Source organism: Podarcis cretensis, assembly GCF_951804945.1.
Source record: "Podarcis cretensis genome assembly, chromosome: Z".
Taxonomy (NCBI): Eukaryota; Metazoa; Chordata; class Lepidosauria; order Squamata; family Lacertidae; genus Podarcis; species Podarcis cretensis.
Genome location: NC_137184.1, coordinates 25,887,181 through 25,907,279, shown reverse-complemented (window position 1 = coordinate 25,907,279; position 20,099 = coordinate 25,887,181). Strand labels below are relative to the sequence as shown.

Here is a 20,099-nt window from a genome sequence, read left to right as displayed (position 1 = left end):
TTTTGCTGCACGTAGCACATTTATTTCTCCTTGGTGCCATAATCATTAGCACTTTGCTTGTTAGGTTAGCTGCTTGTGTAAAAACAATGCTTTGGGCAACCATTATGAGCATCTTATTATTTCATATGGGTCTAAGCATCTACTTTGCCTTTACAAATGAAATCTGATGAGAACTACACATTTGTGTATTGAGAAGCAAGTATGCTGTTTCTTCACATATGTTTGGCCTCTTGTTATGCAACAAGACCTAATAAATTGGTGCTGAGTTACAATTGTAAATATTTACCTCCTGAAACCATCACCTGTGCAATCAGGGAGTGTGAATCTGCTAGAGGGTGGTGTGTCCCATATAAAAAAAATCATTGTGTGGTTCCATGTGAGAGAAAGCTGCCCTTTGGTACTTTTGTAAGGAAACAGCACCCTGCTGCTAATCTGGAGGGTAGGTAGCAAAAGTCCCCATGTGATCTCTCTGGTGATACAACTGCAAACTGATTGATTTGAACACTCAACTGTTGAATAAAGCTCCATTAGATTTATGTCTTGCACCAAAACTGGCATCCTGTTCAGAAAAACTCTGAAATTTACTGAGAAGTTGGGGAGTGGTGAAGAGAAAGGGACAGTGTTCATTCAACTGCATAAGGAAAAACAGCATAACTCACAAAATTGGCATATTTGTGTTTTATGGCTTTTTCGATAAAATTAACAATGGAAAATACAGTCTGTGCCCTAAAGATGCTTTTGACAGTGTATTACAAAAATAATCGCACTTCTCCCCCAGTTGAAACAAAAGAGAACCCGCCATGGCTTAAGCAGTAGAAAAGGTTAATCTAACATCTACTCAAAGTTAAGTGTAAAACTAAATTGTTTTATGGTGTATATCACTTTGGCACCAGCAGTTTCAAGGCTACCTCTGAAATGCAAAAATCTGTAAATGTGCTCTAACAGTTGCAAACCTGTTTAGTAACCAGTATATAATTTTTTTTTTCATTTTATGTACAGTACAGCACAAGAATTGGAGAAAACCATGAAATTTCACACATATGTCTTTAGATTCCACAAAGAAAAATGGACGTTTTCACTCAAGACCCATAAAGCACCAGTGAATACAGAAGTCATTAACCCCCAATGACCTGCTCAAGCATGCATTCCTATTGCAAATGGTACAGAATCATGATTTATTTTGAGCGCTGTCAAGTGTAAGGGAGGTTGAGCTTTTAGACAAAGTGAATCTTTATATGCACCACCAGCAGCCTGCCTGGTATGATCAGGGGTTCATAGAGACCCGGGATATAGTGTGATGTCATCCCATAAAGGTTGGTACATGGGTTTTAAAACATCTGAAAATGGTCTTCAAGATAACCGGTTATTCTGTTTATAGTGTAAAACTCAGTAAAAATAGAGCACCCTAAAAAATAAATGAAAAACAAACCGTTTGTTCATCTTAGAGGCATAACTATTGCACATGTTTTTAAGTCCCCTATGACCACGAAATACCATCCACATATAGTAGACTATCACAGATTAATCCAACACAGCCTAGGCTATTCCTGTGTCACAAGCAGAAAGCAAGGAACTTTGCATAAACATCTACAGGAAAATATTAAGACATATTTTACAAAATGCCCAGAGGCTTCCTATAACTGCTGCAAATGCATGGCAGAGACTATTAAAGCAGATTAGGAAGTGAGTCAACCTGGATCCAGTGAATCCATGGCAGAGCTCAAAGCACATGCAGAGCAGATAGCTGAAGAATGTGACCTTAAGTGCAGGCTATACTATATTAAATGCTTAATTAAACCAGCAGAAAACATTTAAAAAGGTCCTCATTTTGCAGAAACTTGCTCCACACATGCACACAATTCTGCACGATTGTTCTCATGCAAAGGTGATTCTTGGAGCCATGCTGGAAGTTGCTTCTCTGCTCCTACAGGCACCTGCAGTCTGTTTCTGCTACAACAACCTGTCCCATACTCTGACCTCCACACCCTAGGACTGAGAGGGAGAGGCAGCTGGTTGTGGGGCGGTGGTAAGTGGTGCCAAGCCTGAGACTGCAAGTGTATTATCACCTGCCACTGCCCTGTCTCCCTACTGATGGGGAGGCAAGCCAGGTGGGAAACAGGAAACGTTTTTGGCTCAATGAAGCCAAGCTCAGAACTCCCAGCATAGCTGCCACCCCAACAGGCAACAGAGGCAGGCCAGCAATGAGCAGGTAGGTCAGCAACACTGGAAATTGCATGGCAGCCCAACATTGTTGCTGGCTTTCCCCCCTCTCTACTGCGCTTTCAAGTGCATTCAGAGGCAGCCTGGAAAGGATCAGAAGGAGTCTCTCAGTAACAGTACAATGCAGTCTCAGGCTGTTTTAACTTTGCAGATATCACCATGCGCTGTACCTCCTGCACTGGAACAGCCTCCTGCAGTTGTTTCAGTGCATGTGCCTGCCTGCATGTGCCAACCAAAAAATCTGTACAATGTAGTACCACTAGAGTGCTTTGATTTTGCAAAGGCTTTTTACAGTTCTAAGTAATACAGCACAGGAAACTACTCAATACACCTGCCTCTTTGGTATATGCAGCCAGAACCCATTACTGCCCAGTTTGGATATAATATTCTCTGCTTACTAAACTGAGTTATGAATGCAATTTCTGCCTACGTGGTATGTCTTTGCACTGCCCTCCCCTTCCTAGATGCACCACATTTGAAGGTTTCCTTTGATAATTAACTACAGTTTCCTGCTATGTTTACAAAAGCTGGAAAAGAGAGTCTGAAACCATGGTGTGAAGTTGGGTTCAGATCCAGGTTTGTAAAAATAGTGGTCCTGCTTTGGATGCAACAGAAAACTATGGTTAATTGATACAGGAAGTATTCAACTGCAGCACACAGAGAAGGAAGGAAGGAGGGAGTGGGGAGGGAGGGAGTGGGGAGCGAGGGAGGTACATGCATGAGCAAACAGTGTGCATGTCTCAGCTTAAGAAGCAGATATGAGTAATGTCTGAACAGGGCCTGTAATTTCGTTATTCTGATTTGCAAAAGATGATGCTCTAAATGAGATGTAGGTGTGAAAGCACTCATTTTTGCTTCAGCTGCCTCATCTCTTTGTAGCACATTAAATAGCAGGGGAATGCTGAGAAATATTTCCTAAACTTTTATATGTAAACATTACACAGTGTGTCAAAAGTGTACCCATCACAAATTTCTCCACCAAATGCATATTTAAAAAATGCTGGGTAATTGCTAAAGCACCTGAATGTATAGCTGCAACATAATGATAAATCCTTCCATTTTTTAACTGATTTAGTGGTTTCAATGACTAGTTTAAATTTATCATTTCAGATACAATAATTGATTTGTAAGACGTTTGGAGCTTGTCTTTTATAAACTTGATTCTGCCTATGTCACAGGTACCTTTTCATTGTTGCATAAGCCTCAGACCCGATCCTCATGTTACAGTAAGAGCACACTTGTGCTTTCCCTATCATGTTTGAAGCAGGCACTCATTTTACAAGTTCATTTGTTGAATAACATGCCAGGCAGCACTTATGACCCTCTGCTCCAGGGACCTGGACAGAACAATTATTTATAGTTGCTTCAAATATGATATTGTGTCTTTATGTAGTCATGTGCCTGCTCACCTGTGGTGAGCAAAATCACATTGACGGGACCAAACTCTGACAAGCTGGGGTGGGGGTTTGCTTCTAAAATAAACCACTAAGAGGCCTGACTATGGCTGTTACAGTCAACATCTATGGCATTTGTTGAACCTCTTTTAATCCATAACAGCATGAGAAGCCGCCTGGAATGGCCAAAGCTCTGAAGAGGAGAACGTTCTCCAAAATTCAACAGGTCCTATTAAAATCTGTTTAGTATGTCAAAGAGAGGGCAGGAAGTGGCACCTGGAAAACCAGAGAAAGGCCTCCTGAGGTAGCCCTGAACAGAAGAACAAAGAGAGAAATATAGCACCATGTTCTGTAATATAGACAAGGGGGCCCCAGAGGTTTTCGAAGTGATTTCAATGCCATTACTGCAGCCGGGGAAGATTGCACATCCCACAGTCTCCAGCACTGCAAGACCTCAAGTCCCTTATGTTGGCTCTGACCAGTTCTGGCCTTTGCTACAAGTTCTTCATGCAGACTTGGCATCGACCAACTCGTGTCCGGAGCTGGCCTGCCTTCAGAGTCTCGGAGATGGTAAAGTCGGCAAACTGCTGGGTCTGCTCAACTGTTGTCAGCCAAAAGCTGTACTTGTTTGAGAAGTAGTGGCAGGTCCCTCGGGCACCATTACATTCGATGAAAGGGGTGGCACGGAAGTCTTCCAAGCAAGAGCCAGGGGAGACGAGGGACTGGCCGCCACCTTCAGCTCCAGCTGCAGTGTGCTAAAAGAAAACAGTTTCGTTAAAGAAACTCCCACAGCAGGCATAGGTAGAGATGAACAAAACACTCACAGTTCTGGTTGCTGAAGAAAAGAAAATCACACCACGAGGGAGGACCACAGATCAGTGGCAAAGCATTTCCTTTGCATGCAGAAGGTCTCAGGTTCAATCCCTGACATCTCCAGTTAGGGTTGGGAAGAGACTCCCTGGCTGAAATCCCAGAGAGCCAATGCCAGTTAGTGTAGACAATACTGAACTAGATAGGCAAATGGTCTGATTCAGGGTAAGTCCCCCTCTTATGTATTTATGGTATCTTGCAGCACATGGAGAAGGCCGAGAAGAGAAAGAGACGTTCAGTTCTTCCTTTTGCACTCAGCTTCCACCCAACCTGTAGGTCTCATGTCCATGGAACCAGGAGCAGGGACTTGCAGGGTGGGTGGTAGCTACAATTTGCAGGGAAGGAAAGGGGAAAACAAAGGGATGGAGGGTCTTTACTCATCCTCTACCCTGCCTCCCTGGGCCAACACAAGCACCAGCTGAATCCCTTATATACGCTCTTGCGTACATACACTCAGGCACACATATACACAAACTTATATGAATGCAGGCACTCACATATTTAGGTCACATCCGCACTAACCATTTAAAGCACTATTATGCCACTTTTACAACCCTGGGGAATCCTGGGAACTGTGCTGAGCATTGCAGCTTTGTGAGATCAGTTTTAATAGTGCTTTAAGTGATTGGTGCGGACGTGACCTTATCTCCAGTTTCATAATTTGTTCATCTGTTGTTGCTGGGTTTTTTTATTTCCTGAGATTCATATGGCACCTGGTTGCAATTAAACATCAAAGCACTTTGCCGAAAGAATGAAACAATAAAACCATCAGTTAAAAACAACTCTTTGAAACATTTGAAACAAATTAATTAATTAAAATCAGCGATGAGCTAAAAATCAGATTTAAAAACACATGCCAACATTTAGAAGGTTTATCTAAACAAATGTGCTATAAACTGGCCTGAAAAGAGTACAGTGGTACCTCGGGTTAAGACGCTTCAGGTTACAGACTCTGCTAACCCCGAAATAGTACCTTGGGTTACGAACTTTGCTTCAGGATGAGAACAGAAATTGCGCAGCAGCAGTGGGAGGCCCCATTAGCTAAAGTGGTGCTTCAGGTTAAGAACGGACCTCCAGAACGAATTAAGTACTTAACCCAAGGTACCACTGTACAGTGAAGGTGCCTGCCTGGTGTCCATAGGCAAGAAGTTCCCAAGTGGGTGGGGTGTTTCTACTGCCACAGTGAAAGATCAATTTCTTGCCAATCGATCTAGCCTACCCTTGTCTACACTGCCTGGCAGCAGCCTTCCATGGCCCCAGGCAGAGAGAGACTACTTTTTAAGTGGAGATTCTGCCAGGGACTCAACTGAGTGCCTTCTGCATACAAAGCAAGGGACTCTTACCATGAGGAAGGAATATCCAATCCAGAGGCTACGCCAGCCTTCTGGGCACTGAGGGATGGTGATGTCCTGACTGTGAACAGCCACGGCCTGGGAAGGAGCTTCGCATACTGAGCAGCGGCTGATGTACTGAGAGATCTGGAAGCTGCTGACGGGCATCATGGGGATGGGAGCTGTGGTGGAGAGCCAGTAGGATTTGTCATTGCGGCTGGCATAGTAGCAGACCTCATTAATGTTGCAGTAAATGAAAGGCATCGTGCTGAAGCGAGGCAGGCAGGAGCCGGCAAAACCTACAGGGGAGAGGCAAGAGAAAAAGCATGGCAGTCAACTCAGAGCGTCAGGCTCATTCAGATGGCATGTTTATTGAATTCAAACCAAGCACACACACACTGCTGAAGGGCACATGACTGTAAACGAATCAGCATATTGATTACATTAAGCTTGCAATAAGATAGACAAAATATTTGTGGCAAAGTAATGCAATGAAATGCTCTAAGCAGCGGACAAGTATCATTACACTTGCAAAGTATAACATGTTTCAGGGATATGAATATGCCAATGTCTATTCATTGTATTCATCTGAGGAAGATTTTCGAAATAGGACCTTATCTGGAAACTTGTCATCAGCTGTTCAGCGCATTTTTCGAAACAATAACAACTTTTGTGCCAAATGCTTCTTTGTAAGCCTTGCTGAGGTGTACACTTTGCAATAGTGACACTATTTTGTCTATCTTAGTAGGTTGAGCTACTTCTTATTATCAATATATTGTTTTGTTTACAGTCATGTGCCCTTTTATGCATGTGATTCTGTTTGTTGATGACTAGCGGAAGGAAAATCTGAACATATAACATCACTTATGGAACTTAACTGGCTACCAATTAATGACTTCCGCTTTGCTTTCACCCTCTGACGGGGCGGTGTGCTCCCCCCACATTCCTCTTTCTCCACCAGTGGCCTTAGCACCAGTGGGAAAGATGGGGAGCAGGGCCCATTCCATCATTTTTGCCAAAAGCCCAGCTCCATCAAGCAGCTCCTTTGCTCATTACAAAAACAACTATTTTAGGAACTGGTGGCTGAGTTTGATTTTCCCCTCTTCCCTCCCTGTCCCTTTCCCCTTGTGTGTCATGGTTTTTCTAGATTGTAAGCCTGCAGGCAGTGACTGCTTTGTTTTAGTGGACTGCATGTAAGACATTCGGGGAGCCTTTTGGCTTCTAAATAAACAAACGATAAATATTTGCCTGCTTACCAAGGTCCTGGTTGTGAGCCTTCTCCTGGCCCTCCACATACAGCAAACTGTACCCTTCCCAGAGCTTGTTCATCCCTACAGGACACGGCGGGATCTGCTCCGACTGGCTGTGCTTCACCAAAGTGTAGCCGACCCCAACGCTGCGGCCTGGCATGCCAGGTAAACCGGCAGGACCAGGCTTCCCAGACATTCCTGGGGAGAGAAAGAGAGAGGTTAGATCCTGGCCATGAGTGACGTAGTGCCAGCAAGATTGAGGCTGTCATGGATGAGGAACTCCTCTTCCTTCTCACCTACTCAACTAGTGCCAAGCTAATAATTTGGGCCAAACTACATCAGAGATGCTCTGATGGGCACTACTAGTGGTTCCCAATGCCCCTGAGTTTCAGCCAGCCTTTACAAGGGATCAAAGTTTCCGTTTGGTAGACCTTGCCCTGTGGAACTCCCTGCTGCTACAAGTTCAGCAGGAACAATTCTTGCCCTTTTTTTGCAGGGGGTGTCTCCTAAAACCAGTGTTATTCACACAGGGCTTCTGCAGTGTTAATCCCCACCACCACGTCTAGAATTTACAGATGTTTTTATTGTAAGATTGTATGGTGCACACCACCTTTTATTTTTATGAAACTGTGGTTTACAAATAAACAAATACATGTTACACCTAATGCTTATGTGCAGCATTGTCTTTTCTTCTTCTTTGGTTAATTATACATACACGACCCCACCGATGATGGAGGAAGGGGTGTGTAGTGGGTGTGGTCCGCCCCGGGTGTCATCCCTGGGGGTGGTGACATCACCACCCCGCCACCCTGGGACGCTTGCCCTGCCCCTGCGGGCGGCTAGCCCTGCCCTGGGTGCACAATATGTGTGCTGCTCCAGGTGCCAGAGCATTTAGCTCTGCCTCTGGCCCCCACAGCTGTTTTCAGAACTGCAGCATGAATGCACTGGAATCCTCCTTTCCCCAGACTACCCCACCCCAACAAGTTCTCCTGCACAACTATGGGCGTTGGTTTTAAAAGCTTTCACTGTGTGCCAACCTCCTCTTTCCACATAGCCATGGCTCTCCAAATGTTGTTCGACTCCAGCCAGCATGGCCAGTGCTCAAGAATGCTCACTGGGGCAAGACAGTTTGAGCATAACGCCAATCCTGGACCAACTGCACTGGCTGCCAATTAGTTTCTGGGCCCAATTCAAAGTGCTGGCTTTGACCTCTGAAGCTTTTCATGGCTCAGGACTACAATACCTCAAGGACCAGCTCTCCCTATATCAGACCCTGCAATAATCACCAGAGGCCCTTCTTTGTATGCCTCCTTCCTCCATGAGAGGTCTGGAGGGTGGCAACATGAGAATGGGCCTTTTCTGCAGTGGCTCCCTGCTTGTGGAATGCCCTCCCCAGGGAGGCTCATCTGGTGCCTTCATTATACATCTTTGGGTGCCAGGCAAAATTATTTCTCTTCTCCCAGTCCTTTGGCTAATTAAACCATCTATGGCTTTTATAACTGTGGGAGGGGGGAAGTTATTCTTTTGTTTGTTACTATGTTAGGCATATTGGTGGTTTTGTATTGTAAACCACCCTGTGATCCTTCAAAGAATGGTGATATGGAAATTTAATAAATGATGGATATTGTAGTCCCGTAAGCTGGAGGGCCACAGATTTCCCTTCCCTGCCCTAGACACTAAAGAGACAATGTAAAAAGCATTTACCTTCAAATCCTGGTGGCCCGGTACTTCCTGGAGTCCCTGGATCTCCAACTACACCAGGTGATCCTGGCAAACCATTGACTCCCATCTGGCCTGGTCTACCTGCCATCCCTTTGGGGCCTGTTATATATATATATAAATAGCTTGTTAAGGTTTTTTTTTTCTTATACCCCTGTCTTCAGTCAAAACAAGAGATCTGTGTCATGATGAGTAAAAAGGTAAAGGTACCCCTGACCAGGTCCAGTCACGGATGACTCTGGGGTTGCGGTGCTCATCTCGCTTTACAGGCCGAGGAAGCCGGCGTTTGTCCGCTTCCGCAGACAGTTTTTCCAGGCCATGTGGCCAGCATGACTATGCCACTTCTGGCGAAACCAGAGCAGCGCACAGAAATGCCGTTTACCTTCCTGCCGGAACGGTACTTATTTATCTACTTGCACTTTAACGTGCTTTCGAACTGCTAGGTTGGCAGGAGCAGATGAGTAGGACCAGCTTATCTTAACCCAGAGGTGGGGAACCTGTGACTCCAACTCCCATCATCCCCCAGCTAGCATGGCCAATTGCTAGGGATGATGGGAGCGGCACTCCAACAGCATCTGGATGGCCACAGGTTCCCCACTGCTGCCCCAGCCTTTCCATTCAATGCAGCTTAGCATAATAATACATATGACTTCTAAAATGTCCACTTTATGAACATCCTTGCTGGGCAGAAGCAGCAGTGGCATCCTAGACATGGAACATTTGTGCGAAACCAACACAGGTTTAAGGGTGAATTCTGGATGTAGGTTTTCTCCCCAGCCCTTTCCCAACACATGGGGAAATCGTATGAACTTTATGCCTCCATTTAAATGGCAGATTCCAAACCACAGAAAATAAAGCCAAGTTCCTATGCTGTAGCTTTCGAAACTAGGTCACACTTATTAGAGGGAAGAGGTGTGCCAAGTCAAAATTGCCTGCATTTTTAACTTTTTTTATTTATTTCTGATGGATTTTGCTATACACCCATTTTAAAATACACCATATGTATGTTGTTGTTGTTGGTGTGTGTGTGTGTGTGTGTGCGTGCGTGTGTGTGTGAGAGAGACAGACTCAGTAACCCAATATTGCATTTGATGTTTATGATCCATAGACCAAATAAACACAACTGCTATTAATTACTCAATCTCTGCAACCTTTTTACTTGGGAGAGAGTGGCTTAGAGGGAAGAGATAAGAAAAAAGTAAAACAAGGAGTCAAGTGGAAGGGTAGATTGTGAATCTGAGAATCTACTCTGCTGAGGCCACTTATATGCTCCTAAAATAAGGACACAGGAAACTGCCTTATACTGAAGGCATCCACGTAAGGTGCTTCCTTTACCTGATGGTCCAGTCAGGCCCTGGAACCCAGTATCTCCATTCAAACCAGGGATGCCATCAATTCCTGGCAGACCAATTAAGCCTGGAGCAACTTTGACTTCTTCAACTTTCTGCACAAGACCAGGAGCTCCTTGAAGACCAGGAAACCCTGCACATGATGGATAGGAGAATGACCTGCCTTGATTATCAACAGGTGGTGGTGAGAAAATATATCACATCACAACCCTAGTCGCCCTCCCCTTTACCATCAGTAGAGAAGACTGTACAACTGGGATGCTAAAGAGAAACAGGAATAATAATATGGAGGAGATGCAGAACTTTGCAACTCCCTTCCTTGGGAGATTCACCTTGTCCTCTCTTTGCAACCATTCCCCATCCCACCTGCCCTTTAGCTTCAGTCAAATTGAGGGGGTGGGGAGAGACATTAGATGTGTGTTTGCTCATATGATCTAATCCTCCTCTCTTGGAGTTTGGTTCCCAAGCGGGAAATGCCCAAGGGAATTTCGCATATAGTCAGGCCCCCCCACACCGATCAAATTTTGGCTTACAAGATCAATCCTGGTAGGGATCTGGCCCCGTGAAGCAAAAAGGTTCCCCACTTCTGTTACAGGTAATCAAAATGAAGCTTAAATATAATGTAAATTACAAATAAAATATCCAAATATCGCACCTCCCAAGAATCATTCGGACACGATGGAAAGAACAAGGTTTCTGTCAACTAGTATAAAGAATAGCAGTGAAATCAGATCACAGCAAGAGGAAACAGAAACTGAAATGGGCAAATCTTTACTGAATTTTGAAAGTCACAACAACAAATACAGATGTTCTGTTCTATGCCAATAGCCAAGTCTTTCTCTGCTGATCTTCACACAGCCAAAAATAGCAACATCTGCTCACAAGAGGGAGGTATAATCAGGATCGAGGGAACTCAAAGGTTTATAGAAGTGCCAAAAATATACTCATGAAAAAAAATGCCTATTTATTATTATTTTGTGGGGGAATTGAATGGAGTAGCCTGGAAAAGGGCATGGCTGCCTGGCTGGAACCCTGAACAGGAGCATTCCGCACCACAACCTTTTGGTCCTTCCTGTAAGTGACATATTTATCTTGATTGGATGACAGAAGCTAAACTAAACAAAATTCTGAAAACTCAGTAAGAGGTCCTAACTACTTCAAAGCAAAATCTTATTTTTGGCTAATCATGTAACAGGCAGCATAATAGAGAATCTATAACATTCTCTTATCACGCTATGTTTTGTTCCATTCCCAAGGTCAAGTATATCTCCCACAAAGCTGCTTGGCGCTTACCTCGACGGCCTGCTTCACCTTTTGGCCCAGGGAAACCGGCATCTCCTGGAGGACCATCTTTACCTGGCATTCCCATTAAACCTGGGTCACCTCTGAAGCCTGAGAAGATACAAGAGTTATAGACTTGCTTCTGCAACCAGACCACAGAAACTGATACTGGCAATCACATGAGCACATTAGTAAGAGAAAACCAGGCTATTTTGTTTTAGAATAGCATTAAGCAGCTTTCCGCAATCTGGTGCCCTCCAGATGTTTTAAGACTACAACTCCCATCATCATTACTCAGGGAACTGGTGGGAATTGTAGTTGAAAGCCCCAGCCCCAGGCTGAGGAAGCTGGTACAGTGGTACCTCAGGTTAAGTACTTAATTCCTTCCGGAGGTCCGTTCTTAACCTGAAACTGTTCTTAACCTGAAGCACCTGAAGCACCACTTTAGCTAATGGAGGCTCCTGCTGCCGCCGCGCCACTGGAGCACAATTTCTGTCCTCATCCTGAAGCAAAGTTCTTAACCCGAGGTAATATTTCTGGGTTAGCGGAGTCTGTAACCTGAAGCATCTGTAACCTGAAGTGTATGTAACCTGAGGTACCACTGTATATAAGTTTATACTGTTGCTCAAGGCTTTTCTAGGGCAAATCTGCATGCTTTTATATTTTCATTATGCCTGTCCTTTGATTTAAACAATCTTTCCAATTTATTTTATTTTTGGTCTGATTCTGGTCTCTTTCTGATTACCACTGATGTGTTCATTGAAGCAAAATTTAAGAACCTATTTTCATATACCACCTTTGACATCAATGGGGTGAGAAACCAGGATACAAATGTCTTTGACAAGCAAACACTGCAGAACTTGCTGAATACAGTGGTACCTTGGTTTAAGAACAGCCCTGTTTATGAACTATTAGGTATAAGAACTCCACAAAACCGGAAGTAGTGTTCCGGTTAGTGAACTTTAACTTGGTCTATGAACAGAAGCCGAATGGTGGAAGGGCATAGGTGGTGGGAGGCCTCATTAGGAAAAGCGTGCCTTAGTTTAAGAACAGCTTTGGTTTAAGAACGGGCTTCCGGAACGGATTAAGTTCATAAACCGAGGTACCACTGTATATGCAAATGGAGCACATATTATTAAAAAAATTCTTCTTCTCTTACTTATCCTGAAGAGAAGGTAAATAAAAAAACCATCAAAACAGCAGTGGATTAATTAAAAAAAATCAGAGACTGGGATTACGTAAAAAATTACTTAGCTGGTGAAGCAAACATGGAATCCACATTTTCTTTAAAAGATATGACAGCAACAAGGGGTCTGTTTATTTCTTATGTGGAAGACTATTCAAGCTTCGAAATCAAATTCAGGTGCCTACATTTCCTCCCCAATTAGGATACATGTAGCACAGGTAAATTCTGTATGATATAGTTAATTGTGCTAGCTCTCCCACAAACATTATATATTAAGGATTATGATATGTACTTTTATTCCTTTATCAATCTTATAATTTTTTTGCCTACATCTTAAAAACATTATCCCTGGACAAAATCTGATCCTTAAAAAAAAGTAGCTGAGATGGTTGAAGTAATTTCCCACACACTAGCAGTTGCAGAAGCTTCATTCTGATCTTCCAGCTTGAATTGCAACTTTGGCAACTGAACTGTGAAGGGGAAAAAATAAAAGAAAAAAGGAAGACCCAGAGAAAAATCATAGGGGCTTCAAATGCTTGCATCTCCTTTGAGGTTAGCATCACCCTGCCCCAGGAGCTCATTTCTGGTGCCCAAATCTGGAGTCACTGTCCCAAGTTGAAGCTAAATGGGGATATGAATTCCAGTCTCCTAGGTCCTGGTCTACCACCTCACCATGTTAGCCCTCCAAGATTGGACACTCAGTCACTTTGAGAGAGCTCAACCACAGCCATATGCAAAGTCCAGCTGCATACTCCCTCCTCTTCTATTAGCAAGTGTTTTCCAAAGAGAAAAGCAGGAACCCCAATTTCATATGGAAATTCAACATTTTATACACATATTGTTATCCTAGGCAGCTCTGTCCTCCTGGCAGTGTCAGCTTTTGCTGTAAAAAGCAAATATAGAGAGCATTTCTCTCAGTTCCGCTGTCCTATTTAACACTGAACGCAAGAGACGGAAGGATCTACCTAACTTCCTACTGACTTATGCTGCAGAACTTTTCACTTATTTGGGGCGAAAGCAGAACTGGACTGGGCCTGTTAACACTGTGAGCGTCTTAAAAGCATCTGCCTTTACCCCAGTGGTGGGAAACTGGCCCTGGTGCCAGTTTGGTCTGCTAAGCCATCCCCTCCACAAACTCACAGACACCTGACATTGCAGGACAAACCATGACAGGGAACCCCAGTGGAGCTGATCAATCAGTTACAGGGAGGCCCTTCAAACTTTGATCGCTGTCAATCATCCAATGACATTATGGCATCAGGTGATTTATAAATGGGATGTCTCACTCACTTGTCACTGTTCATTTATTTATTTAGATTCCCTACCTGCCCTACATAAGATTCCTGGACAGGTTGGCCCATGGAGTGTGAGGGAATTAAGTTGGATTAAGTTCCCTACTTCTATTTTTCAAAGTTTCTTACACACACACATTTTGTTGGGAGCTACACAGAGTAGTTGAAGCAACCCAGTCACATGGGCAGCATATAAAACAGCAGCAACACCACCACCACAATATCCTTTTCCATTTACTGACCATCACAGCTTAACTTGGCCTTAAGAATGACTAGAAGGAGAAAGCTGTAAAAATAATGTAAATGATAATCATATTAATGGATGTAACACTGTACCTTTGAATCCTGATGCTCCCGGGACTCCGCCCAACCCAGGGAAGCCCATGTCACCTTTGAAGCCTTTTAGTCCAGGATGACCAGGGAGGCCGGGGTCACCAGTAACACCTTGGTTGGAGGCTGGGCCTGGTGGTCCACGTGGCCCAGGGGGACCTGGGAAGCCTGGGCAAACAGGAACAAACAAAGGTAGCTCAGAGACTATGTTGGTCTTCAGCCTTAGGGTTCCCCCAGGCTCTGCACATCTCACCAGACCACATCCAAACCAACATAAACATTGCAACATCAATATGGCATCACTGCAGACTGTTGTCAAAAGGGTGCAGGTTATTGTATAACTGAGAGGACACCCTTGCAAGTAGAATCCAAGCTTACAACATCTAGTATGGTTGTAGGATTTTTAAGAATGAAGTTTTTATCAACCTTATAACCACAGGGGAAAGATAGCCCTTTAATACGTAGGAGGCAGGAGGATCTGAATACCAATTAATATTTTGCGCACTTGTTCCCCCCCAAAAAAACCCTTGTTCTTGTACCTAAGGAAGAGTTTACATTTTTACTCTTAGGGTTGCATCCACTGCTGGTCGTACTCAAAGAAGACCCATTGAAATGAATGGAGATGCCAAACTTAGGCCCATTCACTTCAGCAGGTCTGCTCTGAGTTGGGCTCAGCTGCAGACAACCCTTAATCAGCAGCAATAGTCTAGTAATGAAGTGTGATTAAGTGGGTTTTTTAAAAAAACCTGATATTTATACTACTGCTTTATTGATGTAACTTTGGAAAAGGCTTTTATACTGTCTGAATTATATCTAATGCATTAGATTTTTTAAAGTAATGAAATTACAAGCATAAATGTACAATAATATATTTCAAAATAAGAAGTGCTTTTATTTTTAAACATATTATTGCATATTTATGCTTGCAATTTTGTTTGCTGCCTTGAACTGACTTGGTTCGTTCAAGCACATTAAGCACATCAACACAAGACTTTTGCTATAGTTATTCAATTCATTCTGCAGCATATGCATTAAGCAGCATATGCATGCTGCTGGTTAAATGCATGCAAGGTCATTATTCAACCTAATTTGCGTACATTATGCTGATTATAGAACTTAAAGCCTTTGGATCCAGCTTTTGGGAGGTTGTATTCCTGAACTGCAGGATTCCACCACACATTCTGGCAGATTCTCCTGTCAGGGCTTCGCTGGTGCTTGATTAATGTGTCTCTCTCTTCCCAGTTTAATTTCTAAAGCCAAGTGGTCAGATTCCCAACTCCATACCTGGTCTACCATCTTCTCCAGGAAGTCCAACATCACCGGGTCTCCCAGGAATTTTTGATGGAAGAGAGATGCCTGGAGGCCCTTGCAAACCAGGAGGACCCATAGCTCCAGGACGACCTAAAGTGACACGGACAAAGATTAACTAGAAGAATATGAACTAGGGGCTGCGCGATCCAGCTCACTTTGCTCACCAACACCATCCCCTTGCCTAAACCACCGTTCCCCCTCCCTCCTTGCCAAAGCTACCACTACCCTGGCCAAACCTCCACTTGCAGGCCTACTCCACTACCCAGCCTGGGCTACCCAGCCACTCTCAGTCACCTGCCAGAGTCTCTCGTTCACTCCCCCTCACCCTCCAACACTGCAGCTATGGATCAGCAGCTCCAAGAGCCCTGTTTGTTGTCATGCTGTAGCACGTAGCACCACCGGTTGGCAGCCATGCAAACTGTGGCATGATGACATCCTTAAGAAAACATTTATTATATAAAATATGTATCAGATATTCAATCAGAAGTGGAGCATGTAGCATGGAGCTTAACGTGCAATGTCATTTATTGTCACAAGCTCAGCTATTGTTTTTGGATGATTTAAGTTAAGTTGTTTTATTTTTATCCCATTGCTTTAAGGCAGAAATATTTGCCACCATGATCTCCACACATACACACACTCTCTCTCTTATATATATAAAATGTGCTTTTTTCTGGGGGGACACAGGGGTATGCATACCCCTAAACATTTTGTGAATCTAAGTTTGGCTTCATTGAGGGGCAGTATTTCAGTATGAGTAGGAAAATGAGAGTACCCCTAAACATTTTACAAAAAAAAGAACTGTGTGTGTGAACATAACACTTTTGTAACTCTTACAAGAGGGATGGGAACCTGTATACAATCCAGATGTTGGATCATAGTTCCCATTGCTCCCAATCCTTGGCCATGCTATTTTAGGCTGATGGGAGAGTGATCAACATCTAGGAGACGTACAAGTTCCCATCCCAGCCTTACAATGATTACCGCACTGCAGTTGTAGTGGGGGGGGGAGGAGGGACAGAGAGAGGTTTGTGTTAGGGCCAGCTTCCGAGTTCATGGCAGAGGTGAAATATGAACCAGGGACTTCCCTGTCCATAGTCCAGTATCTTAACCATTCTGCTGCACCAGCTCTCTACACTCCTCTTCTAGCTCATGGTCTCTTTCAGCTGCTGTTTATGATTTCATTGCGGTTGCTGTTATTTACCCAAGTCTCCTGCAGGTCCCTTCTGTCCAGGCAAGCCAGGGGGTCCGATTTGAAAACCGGGAACGCCCTGTTCTCCTTTGGCACCTGGCATTCCTGCAGGCCCTGGAAGTCCAATTTCACTCAGACCTAACAAGGAGTGGGAGGATGAAAAGCAGGTCAAAGCAGCCCATTAAACACCATCAAAGAACCCCCCCCCCCCACAATGAACCACACAACACTTCTTCCCTCCTCTGCTGGGGGCACAGTATCCTACTCTGGCACTTAGCTGAGAATGTTGGCAGTGCAAGGAAATTTAAACAGACCACAAAAATTGTTGCAGAGAATGGATTTTCCGAGAGGGCTAAAGAAAAGTATACCTTAATCTCATCGCTGTGATATTTAGAGATTTGGGTATAGGTTGCGGAGATGGCAAAGGCTCCTTTAGGAATCGGCTGTCAAAGGATTTGAAGTGGCCACATTCCCTCATAGGCAACTTTCGGGGGGGCGGGGCAGGGGGACACACACATGACAACAGTGGTTGGGGCTAGAGTCCAAAGTGGGCAAGGCAAAAAACACGACCTTTACCTTTGTGCACCAGGCTACGTCACACACACACAGAGAAGTCAGCGGTTTCTGCAGGTGTACACATACACACTCACTCCCCTCTCCCTTCCCTACCCAAACAAGCAAGAAATCGCCCCAGTCTCAGGACACATTGCAGCCAGACAAAAGCACTCAAGTGAGGGTGAAATGATGGGCCAAGGAGGGGGGTGGGGAGCGTTTCAAGAGCGAGAGAGAGACATGGAGGGTCACATTTGGCAGCCCTGAGGTTCCCTATTCCAGGACCTCAAGGTCCACAGGTGGTCTTGGAGATAACTACCAAAAGATGGAGCAGGTGCCCACGTTATTAGGTGTCTTCCTAGTCTGTTTCAATTTATTTACCTGGTGTTCCAGGTGAGCCCTTTGTGCCTGGTAAACCATTTAAGCCAGTCAAGCCTGGAGAGCCGGGGAATCCTGAGGAGATATTTGGAAAACACTGAATTGAGTAACAGGAAGCAACTGAGACACTGGAGGAAAACTGGCTTATTTATTCGAAGATTTATTTGCCCTGCCTTGTGAGCCAGTGGACCTATAGCAAGGCGTATAGTCACCTTTAAAGATGCAAATGGAGGGCGCTTTCAGACAGGCGTTTTATTGTGAGCATATTCTACTACATGTTCTTGACACAAGAATAGTGCATTAGTGAGGGATTGGTTCTGCTTCGGTTTGTTCTGCAATTCTTCCCCAGTGCTGCCACATTATTGCTCTCCACAGTGCTGTGGAGCAGTGATTCTCAAAGGGTGTGGCATGCTATGCAAGTGTAGCAGGAAGATTCAAGGACAATCAATATTATAGTTTGCACGACTTTATACTTTCTGGATGTTCCACGATCATATTGCAAAGTAGTTGCGTTCTGTGTTTCTTTTTGTTTCCCAATGTATTTCTTAACAATAAATTTTTTTGGTATGCTGCAAGCAAATTCACCCCCCCCCCCCGAAAGTGTGGCTCAGAGAAAAAAAGTGAGAACCACAGCTACAGAACAACAAAAGCAGGAAAATAAGGCAGAACATTTGTGGTATAAAAAGTCACAGGATTTTAGCACCAAGTTACAGGATATATACTGACTAGAAATAAAGCAGTGTGTCCGCAGCAAAATATTTTCAGGTGTAAATAGTACTGAAAGTGGGACCTAATATGTCTGCCCTGATAGTATCATGATCAAGAAAGGTTCCCCCCATCTTTAATTTTATTTTTATTAAGTCATAAAAATTATGTACCATTTGATTGTAAAAAACAAGCAAACCTCAAAGCAGTTTACAAAAAGTTTCACAGCTTAATGTTGATTTTAATTATTATATACTGTATTTTTTTTTAATACTGTTATGCTTATAAGCCACCTAGGAAATATTCTTTGATACATTGATGGCCAGCTGTATAAATTTAATTCAACAAATGAAGTCTAAAAACCCAGAGTGAGGAAGCAGAACTGTCCTACCCTATTCCATTATCTTGGGGCCACTGCCGAAAAGGCTCTGTACTGACTCACCATCATAGCAGCAGAAAAGATAGCATAATGGGGTGGGGCTGTTCACCCTCCTCCCTCCAGCTGAGCTGGTGTTGTAAAGTAGGATAGAGAGGGGCAAAGCTCTGGAGAGGTCAGCATAGTGCAAATGTCCTAGCAGAACCTATCTGATGCTCCTGCCAGAGCATTTGCATCATGGCAACCTCACTCCCCTCCACCTTAGTATGAATCAGTGACTTAGAGGGAGGTCAAGCTAGTCACCACATGCTTGCATAGTACCAATGATGGTGCCCTTACTCCACAGTTAGCTGTTGACCATTACTGGCTTGTGCAGGAAATTCCCTGCACATGCCTCCCTGCCGAAATGTCCCTGATACTGGACTCGTTGAAATGAACAATGGATTGAAGCCTGTTGACTTCAGTCAGTCTGCTCTCAGGGTGATTAATGGTTCATGTCAACTTTTGTCTTTCCAGATCTCCCTCCCTACCAACATTTTGGGTAATTTAAGAAAATAAAGTCATACCTTTTAGCCCCGCAATGCCAGGAAGCCCTGTAAGTCCTGGAGGGCCACGCTGCCCAGGAATGCCTGGAAAACCTGGGTTGCCCCTTGAAATCCCAACTCCAGGGAAACCTGGGACGTGGGCGGGGGGAGAGGAAGAATCAACAGATTAAGACACAGCCTTAAAATGCATGACACATTATTATTATTATCTATTTAACTTGTGAGATCTCTTGCTGTGCAAAAAGACCCTGAGAGCATAAGCACACATAAAAGCAAAACGAAACATAAAAATAAAACCCAGGCAATTCATGAAAAATACACAAATCAACCCCCCAACAATAGGAGGAAAAAGCTTCAACAGCACAACAGCAGAGTTACTGTAATCCATATACCTACGCAGCAAAGTTTGGACTCTCCGAAGCTTTTGAGCATGTGTACATTGAACTCAGATGAATTTTCAAGAAAACAAGTGCAGGAGGAAGGCTGTAGGAATGCAGGAAATTGCTTCCTACCAATAGACCATTGGTCAGTCTAGCTGAGCATTGTCAACACTGGGTTTATCCAACATTAGTCATACTCAGAGCAGACCATTAAAATTAATGGAAATGACTAAGTTGGGTTCATTAATTTCAGTGGGTCTACTTTCAGCAAAATTCAGTAGATGGAAGTGCCTGTCCCAGGGTCATCTAGTGAGGTCACGCTTCCAACTTGTTCCTTCAGCTCTATAGTATGTAAGGATGTAAAAAGTAACAACTCTCACCACCTCATGACCAAGGCACTCAGAGGCCTTGTGGGTGCTAAGGGTGGCAACCCCTGTT

The 20,099-nt window shown here is 44.0% G+C and overlaps 1 protein-coding gene across 3 annotated transcripts in view; it reads right to left on the bottom strand.

Moving 5' to 3' along the window:
• Positions 1–663: 663 nt before the first annotated feature.
• COL4A6 (collagen type IV alpha 6 chain) overlaps positions 664–20,099 on the bottom strand; it is a 173,505-nt gene continuing 154,069 nt past the window's right edge. For all 3 annotated transcript variants that reach the window (XM_079961593.1, XM_079961592.1, XM_079961594.1), the window contains 11 exons: positions 19,303–19,410; positions 17,659–17,730; positions 16,738–16,863; positions 15,507–15,623; positions 14,229–14,390; positions 11,427–11,525; positions 10,120–10,266; positions 8,770–8,886; positions 7,072–7,263; positions 5,828–6,114; positions 664–4,369 (listed from right to left, as the gene is read on the bottom strand). In XM_079961593.1, the coding sequence (XP_079817719.1) occupies positions 4,109–4,369; positions 5,828–6,114; positions 7,072–7,263; positions 8,770–8,886; positions 10,120–10,266; positions 11,427–11,525; positions 14,229–14,390; positions 15,507–15,623; positions 16,738–16,863; positions 17,659–17,730; positions 19,303–19,410 (1,688 nt within the window). In that variant the 3' untranslated portion in view covers positions 664–4,108. The remainder of the gene's footprint in view (positions 4,370–5,827; positions 6,115–7,071; positions 7,264–8,769; positions 8,887–10,119; positions 10,267–11,426; positions 11,526–14,228; positions 14,391–15,506; positions 15,624–16,737; positions 16,864–17,658; positions 17,731–19,302; positions 19,411–20,099) is intronic.